This window comes from Balaenoptera acutorostrata, chromosome 16 (assembly GCF_949987535.1).
Source record: "Balaenoptera acutorostrata chromosome 16, mBalAcu1.1, whole genome shotgun sequence".
Taxonomy (NCBI): Eukaryota; Metazoa; Chordata; class Mammalia; order Artiodactyla; family Balaenopteridae; genus Balaenoptera; species Balaenoptera acutorostrata.
Window position 1 is genome coordinate 65,085,217 of NC_080079.1, and position 17,309 is coordinate 65,102,525.

The 17,309-nt window shown below is 50.3% G+C and overlaps 1 protein-coding gene across 2 annotated transcripts in view; it reads right to left on the minus strand.

The window, feature by feature from the left end:
- HK1 (hexokinase 1) overlaps positions 1 to 17,309 on the minus strand; it is a 76,982-nt gene that overhangs the window by 50,432 nt on the left and 9,241 nt on the right. For both annotated transcript variants that reach the window (XM_057531351.1, XM_057531350.1), the window contains exon 2: positions 7,744 to 7,906. In XM_057531351.1, the coding sequence (XP_057387334.1) occupies positions 7,744 to 7,906 (163 nt within the window). The remainder of the gene's footprint in view (positions 1 to 7,743; positions 7,907 to 17,309) is intronic.

Genomic DNA, 17,309 nt, shown 5'->3' on the forward strand with positions numbered 1-17,309 from the left:
CAGAATCCTAACCCCTATGGTGCTTACACACTACTCGGTTAAAAAAATGAATTTGGTATGAGGTGCTTCCTCTCAGGAGGAAGAATTACTAGAACACCAAAAGCACTTTATTTAACCATCATTCATTGAGCCTTTCTGTACTCCAGTCGCTAAGTACTTCATATGCCTCATTTTACTTTTAACCCTCTCCACCCTATGAAATAGGTACTATTATGATCCCCATTCTACAGATGAGCAAGTAAAGGCTGGGAGGGATTAGGTAACTTGCCAAAGCACACGGCCAGTAAGTGGCAGAGCCAGAATTTGAATCCAAAGCCCAAATTCATAACCGTTGGATAAAATTGCCTCCTGGACAGACCTTGGGGACAAGGATCCCCAAGGACAGCATCAAAGTGAGACTTCAGCACATCAGGAACAGCTACATCTCTCTTTGGGGGTCTCGTCAACATCCACGATTCCTTGCAGCTTCTGACTCTGTTCTTTTGCTTCGATCTTTAATGAAGATAATGAAAACTCCTTCCGGTAAGCAACTATAAACCACTTGTGCATAGGGAAATAATAGGCACAAAAGCAAACACCGTGCTAGGATGAAAATATGGGTACTTTTTATTTTGTTAACAACATTTTAATTTAATTATTTACTGTTTTAATGGTTTTCAAAAAATAAAACCATTTATTTATTTCATGTTTTACACTGGCTTTCATCATAACTTAAAAACAACAGCTTGGGAAATTTTTCAGTTGCCAGCCCGGTCAAAAGTCTCATTTTCAGTTGAATGAAAGGCTTAAGTAAAAGGTTCTTGTGCTCAAGTTCCAGGTGATGGTTGGGCATCTCCTGCTTATTGGTGTCAGTGTCAACACACATCGGGTAAGAGCTTTCAGCCCTTCATGCAGAAAGGGATCAGGTTTCAAGCAGCACCCTTGCAGGACCCAGGCCTGAAGTTTTCAAGCAAGATAAGTGAAAATGGTCTCAGCTGCCTCTAGGTCGGGAAGGAACCTGGCCTTAGGGTGCATGGGGCTGGCCCACACTTCTGCAGCTCTGCAAGACCCCTGTCCCACCCCAGCTCTCCACTGCTCCCCCTTTTTTTTTTTTTTTTTAACACAAACACAGGTCAGTAGGGTTCCAAGGAGTTAGGGTCAGAGAAGGAGACCAGAAAGGCGGCCTTAAGATGTCAGGACAACGTTAAATACTGCATACTCCACACACCTGCTAGTGGGAGTTGATGGGTTTGAGGGGGGCCTTTCCCTGAAGGCATTTTACAAGAGGTCACTGTTAAGCCCAGCACAGTTCCTGATCTTTCCCTGAGCAGTGACTCTGATTCCAGGGTGTGCTTGTGATTGCTAAAAGAAATGGCAGTTGGCATCTCTTCTGTAAATCACATTTGCACCTCAGGAAATGCGAGACAAATATTAACTTACCTTCTCGGTTTGTGGATAAGGAAGCTCCAACCAAACCAGGTGAATGACTTGCTCATAGTCACGCCTGTGGCAAGGTCAGGGCCCTTCCCTTTCCTTAGTCACTCATGTACTTGCAAATACTGGGATGCTCCTAATTTTTTATGTATATATGTCTTATCTTCCTCAGTTGGATGATAAGCAATTTGAAGGCCAGGGCAATTTAACATGCTTACTTCCCTCCCCCAGTACTGAGTCCTGCAAATCAGTACGTGTTTGCTGCTAGTTTGATAAGAACTACCTGGGTTAAATGCATGGTCTGTTCAGTCCTATCCTCTGCCAGGCAAAGGACACCAAGGAACAACTTCTGGAAAGGGCAGCAAGATTTCCGGTAAGCTTTGTTTGCTGTCTAGCACCTCTTTAGATAACTACCCTTCCTGGTTTTCACCTGAGTTGGGGGTGGGGCTGACCACCCACTCCAGCTCCAGGGGAACCAATGTGTGACCCAAGAGCACCCAGAGTCCCCCACTTTGGCCATCATGATTGGTTCAGGATGGGCACGTGATCCACATAAGCCAATCATTACCCTCTCCAAGACCACCTCTGGGACCTCTAGTTCTTAGGTGAGGTGTCAGCTAGGGCTGCCAGGGCTGTCTCTGCCACCAAAAGGGAGAGGTGGCCTATGAATGAAGCCGACACAAAGACTGAAAGAATAAGAGACAGATGGGTCCCTGTCAACAGAAGCCAACTTACAACTCCATTTCCCAGTTATGTGAACCTAGAATTCCCTTTCTTGCTTATACAACTTTGAGTTAGATTTCTTTCAGCTACAACCAGAGGCTTCTGGGTTCAATATTCTTTATTAGGCAATGAGTCCCCCAAATACCAACTTGCCCTCCATAAAGGACCTATCCTCCCCTTTATGTCAGTTGGTTCCCCCATTCAGAGCTGTGGTGTCCAGTCACCCTGCTGCAGAGGCACCAGAGCTGCAGCCTATGGGCTCGTCCACATTATGTGGGGATATTGGGGTGGGGATGAGACAGCCTGCCTCTGCTTCCCCCTTTTTCCTGCCTCCTCCCCCTGTAACATCACAGGGATGCCAGTGAATTCTGAAAAGCTCTGACTCTTTCCTCCAGGGCTAGACCTACACATTTAGGTCTGATGGGTGGGGGTCCTTTGACTGGCTGCATCAGCTGGGAAGGGGCCTCCCAAAGAATTCTTACAAAGTCGGTTATTAAGTTACAATGATGATCAGGAGAACAATGACCCCCTGTAACCCTCAAGGTGGTTTGCAGTTTCCAAAGCACTGTCATCTGATCCTCTTGACAGCCTTGTAAGGCAGGCAGGGCAGGACCGTCACACCTATTTTACAGATGAGGAAATGGAGGCTTAGAGAGTTAAGTGACTTCTCCAAGGTCGCAGAGATAATAAGGAGCAGAGCCAGAGATGAATCCAGTGTTCTGGGTTTCTATTTTATTTTATTTTTTCCTTTAAATTCAAGTTCAGCTTCTTTTCGCAGCAGTTGGCTTCCCTCTAACTTCCTCTTCATATCTTTGGCCTCAACCTTCCTGCCGGCCGCTGCTGAGACTTCATCCCACATTTCCCATTTCCACTGAAGCCAGAAGAACTGCTCTTCTAGAGAAGGCTCATTAAACAAAACATCTGAAGGGCCCCCGGCAACTCTCCACTTTCTAATGACAACCATTATTACCAGCAAATAATGGAAAACAAACACGGGGACAGATGTCTCTCTTGAGTCCAGACCTGCGCTGGAATACAGGGCAAACAAAAACTCTGCTTTCATGAAATGCCTACCTTTGCTCTGCTCCATGAATTAATTCTGTACATGAGACACAAAGCCTTCCCTCCTGTCTGCAATCCAGCTAGTTGATGAGAGTTTACACCTTCGTCAGAAACCCACCCAGAACGCTAGACATTCAGGAGATTTAATGGATGGAGAGAATTTCTGAGACAATCCAACCACCTTCCCAGATAAGGAAACAGGCAGAGAAAGGTAAGTGACCAGCCCAAATGCCATGGAAAAAGGAAATATTTTCCTTCCTTTGGCTGGAAAGTAGTATATATATATTTTTTAATGTGATTTTTTTTTAATTTTTATTTATTTATTTATTATTTTTGGCTGTGTTGGGTCTTCGTTTCTGTGCGAGGGCTTTCTGTAGTTGCGGCAAGCGGGGGCCAGTCTTCATCGCGGTGCGCGGGCCTCTCACTATTGCGGCCTCTCTTGTTGCGGAGCACAGGCTCCAGACGCGCAGGCTCAGCAATTGTGGCTCACGGGCCTAGTTGCTCCGTGGCATGTGGGATCCTCCCAGACCAGGGCTCGAACCCGTGTCCCCTGCATTGGCAGGCAGATTCTCAACCACTGCGCCACCAGGGAAGCCCGAAAGTAGTATATTTTAAGCCCCCAGAATTTAACTGTGACCACACTGCAAATCAAACATTTTTAACTTAACCTTTGAGCAAAGAGCCTGCTAGGAACCATGAAACAGAAACAAGGAAATGTTCAACTCAATTTACCCTTGAGAAGCTTATGATCTAATTGGTATTTATGGATACAATATCCTGAGTGATAAATGACAAGAGGAGAAAAGAGGGGAGGTTTCACAAGTGAGACAAAGTGTTGGCCAGGCCGTCTGAGGGAGGCTGGACGCAGCTAGGCACCTATCCCCGACTGCGCAGCTCTGAAGAGGGGTTTCTGTTTAGCCAAGTCATCGGAGTAAAAAGGCTTCAATATCTTTCTTCTTTATATATTATTCATACCTTTCCCACTCCAGAAAGGATATGCAGCACCTAAAAGCCACTTTAGGGTTTGTTTGGTTTTTTTTTAAACCTAGTGTGTAGATTACTGGAGAGCAATTAAAGAAAAACCACTGCCCATAAAAATCGTCAAAAGGGGAAAAAATTAATAAAAATGGGCTGATAACATTTCCGAAAAATCAGTAGAGTTTCAAAACTCTGAGTCCAGTCATGAGGATCAAGGTCAGCGGGAAAGGAAAGGTTTGTTTCTCCCTCTGACTTGGAAGTCACATCACCACTTGACGGGCAGGGGCATCTGTCAACCTCGGTGAGTCCAAGTTATCCTTTGGTGGTTTGGGATTACCACTAATTTTGTCGCTGACTAATTATACAGTTGAAGCAGTAATTAACATTGCGAAAAGGGACTAGCACCACGGTTTACTATGAAGGAGACCTACATTCCAGCTACCCCAGGGGACCTCCTGGTTGGAGGCACTTCTATCACAAAGGGGCAGGGGCCGGACTGGGGTCAGGGATCCAAGGCCTTGGTATCAATGTCAATGTCTGTGTGGGGCTGTAGCGACCATTCCGAGGGGAGTGTGGGCCCCTGGGCACATGACCTGAGCCCACCCATGAATATTAGGAACAGTCATAGGGAGAAGAAGTATAGGGTGTATTACAGGTTGCACAGTGGCCCCCCCAAAAGATATGTGGAAGTCCTAACTCTGGGTACCTGTAAATGCGGCCTCATTAGGAAATAGGGTCTTTGCAGATGTAATCAAGTTAAGAGGAGGTCATGAGTGTGGGTCCTAATCTGACTGGTATCCTTCTAAGAGGAAAATGCCATGTGACAATAGAGACAGAGATTGGAGAGACGCTACTACACGCCAAGGAATGCCAAGGACTGACAGCCACCGCCAGAAGCTAGCAAAAGGCAAGGAAAGATTCAACCCAGTGTCTCAGAAGGAGCGTGGCCCTGCTGACACCTTGATTTTGGACTTCTAGCTTCCAGAACTGTGAGATAATTCACTCTGATTTAAAGCTACCCAGTTCGTGGTACTTTGTTACAGCAGCATGGGAAACTAACGCAGGGTAGAAGAAACAGTCACCAAGGAGCACAGAGGTGGGCAGGGTAGGGGAAGGCTGGGGGGCCCAGGGCCTCATGCATAGGAGGGTGGGTCCTTGTGGTTCAGGGCTCCTCCCCCCCCCTCCCCCTCCCCCTCCTCCTCTTTCTGTTCTCAGCACTGTTCTGGGCTCCCAAGAGGCCCTAAACATTTGTCCCCACCTACGCTGGAGATAAGAAAGGCTCAGAAGGAGGCATGGGGCCCAGGCTGCTGGCTCCAGTTTCACAAACCCTAGGACAGTGTTTCCCAACATGGGCAAATTACCACACATGTCATCACATTTAAGACACCACTGACTGCAGACACATCATTATTTTATGTAATACGAAAAGAGAAAAAAATACTGCCAATAATAACTTAAAGATGCAACTATTGTACAATGCACTGCTGATTTCAGAGGACTCAAACAAAAAGGTGTCTCAAAATAGATGAAATATAGTAATAGATGTTGGGGGGAAAGATCAAACAGGTTTGGGGAAAAGGCAGGTAGCCGGGTTAAACAGGTTTCTCTCCTGCAGGACTGCTCAGGGCCTTTAATAGGTTGGTGTCTGCTTTGAATCTCTAAGAGGGGGCTGCAGAATGTTGTCTTTCCCAAATGAGGATGAGTTTTGGACCCTGTTTTAAAGAGTTAACTAATGGGGACAAAAGGCTAGATTACTAGCCATTTGTGTATGTGGATCACACTTTGAGCCCCTCAACCCTGGAAATGGTGTGTGAAAGAGTGAGGGAGGGCACCTCCTGCTGACACACGGTCCTGGGAAGGGCAGCTGGCTTGCAAGCCGCGTTCAGGAGGAAAGAGAAGGCATCTCTCGTGGGATGTGCCAGCCCTGGGCCAGTCACACAGGATCAGGTGCCCCCCGGGCATAAGGCCTCCTTCTGAGCTCGCCAAGCAAAGCCAGAGCAGGGGCCCTGGGGGGCTGCCCACCCCACCTCGCCTCCCCTTCCTCTTTTCTCAGCTGACAGCAGGCACGGCCACACCTCTCCTACAGAACTCAGCTAACCCTGTAAAGGCACAGATGCTCCTGGATGTGGATGCCATTCGGGGCTGGGAAAAAGCAGGAGCGAATTACAAAGCCAGAGGCATCCGAACAAAACCCAGGGGACACCACGGTCTGGTCACTCTGATGGCTAGAATCTCTTCAGCAGTCATAAAAAAAAAAAAAAACCTAAACTGCTGGTCACCAAGACCTCAAGGAAAACAAAAGGATAAAAGTGGAGTAGATTTTAAACAGTCAAGAAACATCAGAGATGTAAGTACCAGGGTGTGTGCATGAAGTAAACCCCACCTGTGGCCACAGGGCAAACAGAGCACACGCCCTTCCTAGGTGTCCCAATCTTGTTCAGGACTTTAAAGGCCGGCTGCAGGCACAGCAGGACCTTTCCACTGCAGCCAGTCCTCCAACAAGCCGTGCACTCGCCCACCCTTCATAAACATCAGCCGCAACGGCTGCAGTTTTCCTGATGTCCATTTTGTCGGCTCCATATCAGATGCCCCAAATCGCAGCTTTAAACTAGTCCCCAGAGTAGGGAAGAAACACAACAGGAGGCGTGTTGTAAGGGCCGTACTTTCAGGCTATGTACTCACAACCCTAAGAGAAACCTGACTTTCATGATCTCTCTCCCTCCCTCTCACAAAGCAGGCGAACCCCAGCCTAGAGCACAGAACACGGCTCAGAGCAGGATTCCTGTGCGTGCGCTAAGCTGGGGCAGGCACAGCACCCACCCCTGGGTCAGCCAGACAGAACGACCTCCACTGAGCAGGCCAAGGCCAGGCTGTGCCCTCCCAGCCTCCACTCTGCCAAGAGCAGGGGCTGAGGCCACTCCCTGGGGAGGGGGTACTGACAATCCTCAGGGAGCCCCCAGATCCCCACTGTGGGGCATGAGCCACACGATACAGACCAACAGGATAATTTTTTTTTTTCCAGTCCTACTCCTCTCACCATTTCTCTGCTTGAGGGGCTACCTTGACTTAGCATCTATGAAATTTGTACAAATGGGGACTTGAGTCTCCCCCCCGAGTCTGAGACCCACCTGGCCGCTAGGATCGCTACTTAACTGAGGTACTAAAAGGAGGCCTTGGTGCCCTGATGGAGAGATTCTCCTAACATGAACTCTTCATCTGTTCTGGAGCCATTCATGTTCTGAAGACATAAGAGTAACTCACACAGCATCTGTAAGATCCATAAACGCTACACTTTCTTACCATAAGTCACTAGACAGTCAGGCCGATGAAGGCAGGTCAGCATGGTCCAACCATGGTATCCCCTAGCACATGGTAGGATCTCAACGGACATACATTGGATTGATGGATGGATAAATGAATGGATAGATGGGAGAACAGATGGATGGAATGGTGAATGAATGAGTAAATGAATGAAAGATGAATGAACAAACAAATGAATGTAAGTTGGAAGGGTGGCTTCACAGAGCTTTCAGCCCTCACAGCCCAATCTCTGGGTGAGAGACTCACCTGAACCATCAGGAATGGACCTTACAAACGTTGGCAACATCTTGACTGTGGCTGTCGGATTAAAATCCCGGGAGAGGCCATTCTTCATCTCCTTTCTGAAACGAGCCATGATATCTAACAGAGTTTCATCAGAGAGCCGCATGGCATAGAGATATTTGTCGATCTGCAAGAAGGATGAGAAGGAAAGAAAGTGAGGCCAAGGCTGAGGAAGGTCAGCTCAGGTCTGGCTGGGGTAGGACAGGGCAGGCAGCGTGAGGTTCCCGCCTGCCTAAGACAATCCAGCTCCCGTGGGCACTGGGACACCCATGTTGGCCCATCATTCAACTGCGATCAACCATGTCACCCAGAGCACGTTTGCAAATGCTCTGAGCCCCGGTTCTCCCCCTGTAAAATGAACCAGACACCTCCAAGGTCCCTTCCAATCCTTGAATATTACATGGAAGCTGCCCTTCAATCCCCAGGTACGTGCCAAAGGTACTTTAAGCCTCCACATGACTCCTTCCCTCTGTGAGAGGTGGCTGGCTCATCCTCACATGGATGGCAGTGCCACAGAACAAGGGCTCCAGAGCCATCTACCTGGGGTTCAAATCCAAGCTGCATCACTTACCAGCTGTGTGAACTTCAGTTTCCTCAACTGAAAAACTGAGATGATAAATAGAACGTAACTCACAGAATGTTGTAAGATCAAAGGAGACAGAGAAGCACTTAGAACACAGAAAGTGCTCAGTAAACATTAGCTATTATTAGCATTGTGACGCAGTGGTGCTGGCGGGTTTCCTTGGGCACAACTTCTAGGTAGGTGGAAATGGTGGACGAAGGGCTGGAGCCCTTCAGGACATGGGGCTGCAGGCTCAGAGCACAGAGACCTTAACCTCACTACCCCCAGCAGGTATGGGACAGCCCAAGTTCCCACGCCCGTGTGCCAGGGCCCATGTGCCCACACTTCCTGATCAGACCGCTCCCGACCCAACAAGACTAAACCAACCCGCTCCTCTTCCTGGGCTCCCCACTCTCCTCAAGGATCCTGGGCTCCTCACCTCAGGCCCCGTTGTTGTCATTTGTTGTTCTTCCTTCATAGTATCTTCCCGCTGACTCTCTCTGTTTACTGGGCACCTACTACATGTCTGGCTCTCGGTTAGACATCTGTCCTCATGGCGCCTGACCCTGTGGAGTTCACTGAAGTCTCTCTGTCTCAACATTCATTCTTTCTGCCACTCCCTGCCTTAGGAAGCCCTGATAACCATGTGCCTGGATTCCTGACGCCTGATGCATATTCAGTGTAATGGTTTTCAATCTTCAATTTCTCTCCCTTCCAACCCATCCTCTACACCACGGCCACATTTCACCTTCTTTTTTTTTTCTTTATAAATTTATAAATTTATTTATTTATTTATTTATTTATTTATGGCTGCATTGGGTCTTTGTTGCTGAGCGCGGGCTTTCTCTAGTTGCGGCGAGCGGGGGCTACTCTTCGTTGTGGTGCATGGGCTTCTCATTGCGGTGGCTTCTCTTGTCACGGAGCATGGGCTCTAGGCGCGCAGGCTTTAGTAGTTGTGGCTCGCAGTCTCAGTAGTTGTGGCTCGCGGGCTCAATAGTTGTGGCTCACGGGCTCTAGAGTGCAGGCTCAGTAGTTGTGGCGCACGGGCTTAGTTGCTCCACAGCATGTGGGATCTTCCCGGACCAGGGCTCGAACCCGTGTCCCCTGCACTGGCAGGCGGACTCTTAACCACTGCACCACCAGGGAAGCCCCACACATTTCACCTTCTTAAACTGGGACCCTGGTCACTTCACTCCCCTGCTCAAAACCTTGCAAAGCCTCCCACACTGGAGGCGCCTACACTCTGCAGGTGTGGCTCCAGGCTCTCTGAACACCAGCCAAACCACCTCTCCCATTCCTGGGAGGTGCCTGGCTCTCCTGTTGAAATGCCCTTCCTTCTCTTCCCAGCTACTCAAAGCTCACCTCCCCTTCAAGGTTCAAATTAAATGTCACCCCTCCTGCAGACGTCGAGACCCTCGGGGTGCAGATAACGCCTCCCTCAGCACTGATCTCTCTGCACGGTCCAGCCTGGATCATCACTTTCTACGCCTGTCACCTGGACAGTGTCTGCTCCATTCACCTTGACCTCCCGGCATCTCACAAGCAGCCTCACACACGGCAAGTTTCTGGCAGATGGACAGACAGATTTATGACCCAATGCGGATGAAAAGACCTTTGACGTGATTTGCTTCTGAGAATGGCATCTCATGCTTACTTTTCAGGGTGGCTGGAAACGTCCGACTCAAGGACACAGAGTCATTTCTGCATATTTTGGTCCTGGGCAGCCTTCTCGCTCTGGACTCCATGCCTCGTGCTCCCCCAGGCCCTGCCTGTCTCCTGTCTCAGGGACAATCAGGGCACTGGCAGGGGTCCCCCAGTGTCCTCTGTGGCCAGAGACAACCCTGCCCCCACCCGCATCTCTTCTACCGCAACTACCTTTTCCTTTCCCCTTCGGGAGAAAGCAATGAAGAGAAGGGCGATCAGAAACCGCCGAGAGCTGAAAGAGAAATGGCCAGAACACAGCCCTAGGAGAAGACATGCTCTGTTCTACCCCCAAGGCTGGCAGCGCTGATCAGCAGCCCTTGCTGTCACCACGCCCACGTGCTGGTCGGGAGAGGCAGTCACACGTGCACGAGCGGCCACAGAAGCACACGGGGGCTACTAAGCACAAACTGGAGAAGGCTACTGGGAGGGGTGATGTCAGAGTGCGTCCAGGCACAAACAAGAGCGTGTGTGAAGGCCAAAGGTGAGGGAGGGAGGGTGGTCTGCGGGATGATGGAGCACACACTGCAAGAAGTGAAGCAACTGGAAAGACTGCCAGGAGCTAAGCCTGCAGGGTCTTATCCACTGGGTGAACAAATTTAGACTCTAAACGTGACTCTACTGAGTGTTCAACAGTGAGACGTGTTTCAGGAAGCTCAAGCTGTGCGCTGGGGAGGAAACAGGCGAGCAGGAGCAGAGCAGTAACAGTCACGGCGCTGCTCTGGCATTTGGACATGTTTCCACTACCACGCTCCTCACCCTACATCACGATTATCTGTCTATTGACCTGCCCATCTCCTCCGATAACATGTGAGTTCCCCAGGAAAGGAAAGACGGAAGAGACCTTTGCCTGGCACAAAAGAGGAATTCAATGAATGCCGGATGCTAGAATAATACTTTATAATTACATCAAGGTTTACCGTATATCAAGTGCTTTCACATCCAATATGTCATTTAACCTTCAAAACGACCCTGTGAGGGGGACATTCTTTTTTTTTCTTTTTTAAATTTATTTATTTATTTATTTATTTTTGGCTGCGTTGGGTCTTCGTTGCTGCACGCAGGCTTTCTCTAGTTGCGGCGCACGGGCTTCTCATTGCAGTGACTTCTCTTGCTGCGGAGCATGGGCTCTAGGCACATGGGCTTCAGTAGGTGTGGCTCGTGGGCTCTAGAGCGCAGGCTCAGTAGGTGTGGCGCACGGGCTTAGCTGCTCCGCGGCATGTGGGATCTTCCCAGACCAGGGGTCGAACCCATGTCCCCTGCATTGGCAGGTGGATTCTTAACCACTGCACCACCAGGGAAGTCCCAGGGGGACATTCTTAATCCCCATTCTACAGTTGTAAAAACTGAGGCTCCAAGAAGCTAAGTGATTAGTTCGAAGCACACAGCCAGGGAGTCAGGTCTCATACCTGAGAGTCTAACACTCTCCCTATAACCGTCCCCATCCCTTGGAGAAGGCCATTCCCCCTACGGTGTGGAGATCAGGCCCAAGCAAAGCTGCTGAGATTTTCCAGCTGGACAGGGAGAAACTTCTAGAAGAAGCAGGGCTCCACAGCCAGCCTGCCTCCTAACTCAAGGCGCAGCTCAGCACAGGGACAGTGATCCCGGAAGCCAGACGTTGTTAGGACAGCCAGTCACACCCGAATAGAGGCAAGAAGCTCAAACAAGAAAACAGGCTGGGGATATAGAAGACGAGCTGGCCCCCCAGCGTAGAAGGAAGGAGGGCTTTCCCCCTCTGGTTCAGGTTCATGAATCATCACGTGGTACAACTCCTCTCAGAAGAGATGTGGAAATTGGGGCCAGAAGGAGGATACAGCTTAGGGCAGAGCTGGAACTGACTTTGAAGCCTCCTGGATCTCAGGTGCATAAGAATAAGCCAAGGGGCACCCCTCCCGATCCTCAGGAGCTCAGGAGGGGCCTTTGAACGGCATAGATCCTGGGGCTGGGCTGCAGGTACCCCCCAACGCTGCCCAGACAGGCAGACAGCTGGTGCAGGGCTCAGCAGATCCACACCATCTGGACTGTGGCCCTTTAAGCAGCCCAGGAAGCGCTGGAACAAGAGACATTTGCAGAATACTCCCAGGGGCCCAGAGTGCCCAGCACCTCACTGAACAAGGGGCCTCTTTCCTCTCATTCAGACTAGCCCTGCCTCGCAGCTGGCCGGGCTGCCCCTGTCCACCTGGGAAAGAAGCTGGGAAAGGGTGGTGGGTGGAAGGGGGTAGAAAGGAAGGGTGTCCTCCTGCCCATTTGCTCCAGAACTCTGCAAGAACCCCAGTATAAGAGCTGCTTTTCTTATAGAAGGTTGGCCCAGAAGCCCAGGAGGGGAGAGATGGGGGAGAGATGGAGGAGGGATGCAGGGCCAGAGAAGGACAACTTCGGGCTTTGGGAGGTTTGGCCAAAGTCTGTGGTCCTTTCGGCATTTCTATTTCCTTCCGTCCCCTCTCAATAGCAACTCCAGATCTTTTCCTCTCCCTTCTCTCTCTCTCCCTCTCACATTTCCACAATCCTTGCTCTTAGGACGCTGCCTCAAACTTTGCTGCTCTGGCCAAACACTGGTGCCCAAAGAATCCCACCTGTGCCTCCAACCCCCAGCCCTACATTTTGGTGACAGGAGGGCACAGCACCTCTTCTGGTGGGCTTCAAGCTGCAAGCCTTTGGAACATCTGTCATAGGATGTCTGTCACAGACAGAGACAGAGGCTTCCAGGAGTCTGTGATAAGAACCCCCTGGGCTCACTTTCACACATGGTGTCTGACACAAGCATTCAGGACTCGGTCAGACTGGGAAGGAAATGGGGGAGGTGCCAGGGTCCCAGACACCACATGGCGAGCTGGGTCCTGCAGACTCTCGGCTCAGACTGACGAGGACCCTGTCCAGCCCCCAGGGCATCTTTCACCACCACCACCCCTCCCCCCAACCAAGGGAAGAGCCCTTCTCCCGAGGGTGGGAGCCAAGGCGGCTGCACGGGGCAGGCACTGGTGCCCTACTACTGTGCAAATACTGGTCCTGGGCTGTCCCTCCTGCAGACCAAGAGGGCCTGGAAGCTCTCATCGGCTCCAGAAGCAGGAACACAGCAGAGGCAGGAGGAGATGTCTGAAGAGAACGCAACCTCACCAAGCCCCGCTGGCCCAGAGCTGTCCGGCCAGTGGAAGAGCCCAGTGACCCCGCACTGGTCTAACCTCAAACATTTCTGTGCCCGACCCCAGCCCCACCTCCTGCTCCCAACAGACACGTATGAAAAAGACAATTCAAGACTGGACATGCCCAAGTAGACAGGCTGGTCATGGCAGGAGGCTCCGTAACCACTGGTGACCCGGGCACTCTGACCCCCTGTGGGAGGGGGAACAGCCATGGAAAATTTTCACTCCCTCTCTCGTCCATTCTTCCGTGAGGATCAAGAACGAGGCAGAGCAACAGGTGTGACTGAAGTTGATCAGCACAGGCCTATGAAGTGAACGTTCCAAGTGAGACATTTTACTTGCAAAGGAAATTGGGGAGCTGACAGTGAAGCGTTAAGAAGGGCTCTTGCTTAAGGGCAGGGCAGAGGTTTCAACATCAGATTCACTTCTGTTTCTTAAGGAGACTGACTCAGGAACGAACGGGTCCAGGGGGATTAATATTATTTTAATAAGAGCTCAAGTGTGCAGAGGGCTCTGCTATTTATACACACAACTTTCACATACATTATCCCACCTGGACGGCATACAAAGAGAAGCAATGAGCTCATGGATGCCAGGGGCCTGGCATGAAGCGGTGCCTAATATGTTAGTTCCCCTTCTCCCGGCACAGAAACCCAGCAAAGTAGGCGGGAGAGATATCGTTATCTCCATCCTGTAGTCGAGGAAACTGAGACCCATGACTCACACAAAGTCACATGGTTTATAAGTGGCAGCTGGATCTACATTCCAGGTCTTCTAACCCCTCATTTTGGTCCTTTCTTACATGATGGGAAGAACACAGGGCTATGGATGAAGACAACTGGGTTCAAATCTAGGACCTGCCATTTATTAGCTGTGTGACTTTGGACAAGTTACTTAACCTCTCTGAGTCCTGATTTCCTCACTTTTAAATGAGGATAATTATACTTTCTCCTCAGAGAGCTATTCGGAGAATTTTAATTATGTGCCAAGAACTCTTCCCACACTTCCATCGAAATGACGGAAAGGGAATCCATCTCCCTCACTCCCCTGTCTAACTCATAATCACATATCCCTAATTTCTTTTACCTAAATACCTAGAGAAATGCATTGATTACCAAATATTACTGACCCATTTTGTAGAAAAGAAAACTAAAGGTAGGTGGTCATTTGCCTGAAACCATAGCAAATAAAAGATTCTCACAAAAGTCCTCTGAAACATTTGGATTGTTTTATTACTTTAAAAAAAAAATAACAGTACATTATAGTAACAATAAGTAATATACACTCATTATTAAAAAGATTCGAACAATACCTAAATGCACAAAAGTAAAAAGTCTGAGTTCTTCCCTCAATCTCCCCAGAGAAATCCCTGCTAAAAGAGCTTTATGTTCTAGGACAGTTTTCCTACCTAAACAAACATTCATACATACAGGGCTTGGGTTTTTTTGTATTTCATTTTACAAAAAATTGGATCATATTATAAACAGTTTCTCCCTTGAAACCTTAACTCCTCCTCTATTTCCTCAGGGAACTGCCTCTAAGACTCACACTAACAGCCATACTTAGATTTTCTCAGGACCCTGCCTGGCTCAATGATGGGGCATGGACTGGGCAGTACAAACACCTGCGTCAGACTCCAGCTTTGCCATCCTGCAGGCACCTCAGTCTTTCCATCTGTAATGTCGGTGTGTTCACCTGACTTTGACCTATGAAGGCCTCTCTACTTTGCACAGCACTTTCACATGCTGGTCCTTACACTATCCTATCCAGAGAAGCAGGGCAAGTGCCATCACATTCAATGCGCTAAGGAAAAATTAGAGGCTAGAGAGGTCATTCGAATGGCCAAGGTCAACTGGCCAAGGTCGACTGACCGCTGGTCAGCAAGAAAACCGGAGTAGACACCAAGTTCCTGGTTCTGTGGTCCTTCCTCAGTACCTTTCTTGCTCAGGCCAGGGCGAACCCAGGCCCAGGGCTTCCGAGAGCAGCGAGACGTGGGAACATGGTGGCATTAATGCCACAGCTCCATCCACTGCAGGAGCAGCATGTCTCCTTTGCCTTGCAGAAAGCACGCTGCTCCAGCCTGATTACTTTGGAAGCCTCGTTCAGCCTCCAGCAGCTACCGGGGATCTGAACTGCTCATTTCCCCTTTCACACAATCCTGGGAAGGAAGTTCAAAGGCCATAGCAAGCCCCAAGGTCCTGGCCCGATGGGACCCTCCGCCACGGTGGGTGCCACCCCAAGCCCTACTCCTGCAGGTGCAACCCTCTTCCTGCCTGCCCAGCCCCACCTCACTGCCAAGGGTGTCGGCCCCAAAGAACCTACCTTTCTATCCTGCTTTTGGCAGCTGGTACCTGAGCAGAGAGGGCACTGGCCACAAGGAGAGACATTTTGGACCCTGTGGGTTCCCTACCAGGATCATCTGCTCCCGGCACCCTCCTGCCTTCTGCACCCCCGACGGTCCTTCCCCGCAGATCCACCTCTATTACTCGGCTGGCTAGGCCTGTAACTGCCTCTCTGCACTCTACTCCACACCCACCTCCTCCGAAGGGGGTACCATGATCCGCCCGCCCAGCACCAGCTGCTGCTCTCCTTGGCATCCCCTCGGCCCTCGAGCTACGTAGGAGCAATCTGCCCGCGCCGCAGCAACATGTGCATGGTGCACGCCTCCGGCTAGACCGTGAGTGCCAGGGGTGCAGGGGCCATGCTTCCAGGTTCCTTGTGTCCCCACCCCCTCAGGTGGCTGCTCTTCTGGAGGGCAGGAAGGCCTCTGGAGACGCCTGGCCCCGGAGGTCTTCTCGGAAGGGTCTGCTGGCTCAGATAAGGCCGGAGCCTCCTGTCCCCTGAATGACCCAGCCCTTCTCCAGCACCAGCCCCTCACTTCAGCCTCCGGGCGACCTGCGTGGAGCCAACAGCCCCTCCCTGAGCGACGGAGAGTTCCAGGCGCTCTCAGACTCCTGCTTCGCCTCACAACATCTGCACCTCAAGGCCCAAGGGGACATATAAACGCTCTACAGATAATCAGGAGCCTCCACTCTTCAAGGCTCCCAGAGACTGTGGAATATCTGAAAGAGGAAATGTGTTTGGGAAAATAAATTCCACTTTAGAGGCGTCTCAGTGAAAGCTGTGTGTGCGAATATCCCCAAAGCATCAGGGGTCCCTTCAGCATGTTGAAACACTATAAGGGGAGGTTTCCTTTCCCCAGTCCCTTTTTCAAAATTCAGACACAGCTCTCGGTGCCTTATCTATCATTTAATTGATGCTTCTGAACTGTTAGTTCCATTCAGTGAGCATGGACGGAACACCTATTAAGCACCATGGACTGTTCATACAACACTTCTGTTTAATCGCAGCAAATCAGGAGGAAAACGGGATCCCCATTCTTGATGAGGAAACCAAGGTTTTGGGAGCTGAGATGTAACAGTCAGCAAGGACGGGCCCCCTGCTGGGCACTTCCACCTGCCCTGATGCAAGCGGCACACTGGCAGGGCGGGCGTTATCAGCCCTGTTTCACACGGGAGGAACCTGGGGCCGTGAAGCCAAGCGAAAGGCCCGAGCATCCAGCACCCAGGGTGGCTCTGGCTTCAGACCCCAACCCCGGTGCTCCTTCCCTGCTTCCCCAGACTCCTCTTGCTAGGAGGACCGCAGAAGGCCGTGAGGTCATGCCCAAGGTCCTCCTGGTGACCTTGGCTCCCGCTAAGAGGCACTTTCTGCTGGTGAGAGACCAAGCCCTTGCCCAGACGAGAACAAAGCTGTCACACTGAACTAGCTAAAAATAAAGGAGGTACCCAGTCCCTCAAGGGGAACAGAACAGCCCTGGAATGTGGCGGGGCAAGAACAACAGGCTTCATTCTGGGCCTTGTGGTCAATGGCTTGGGCAGGACCAGGCACCAGACTCACAGTTCCCAATGTGCCAGGTCCAATAATATCCAAAATATTATTCCCACATGTAATTAATATTTTTTAAATGATCAATGAGCGATTTTATATATCTTTGTCATGCAGAGTCTTCAAAATCCTGTATTTTATGTTCAACAGCACATCTCAAACCAGACTTGCCACATTTCAAGTGCTCAAGAGCCACACGTGGCTCGTGGCTACTGTTGTGGACAGCAGGGCTCTAGCACTCC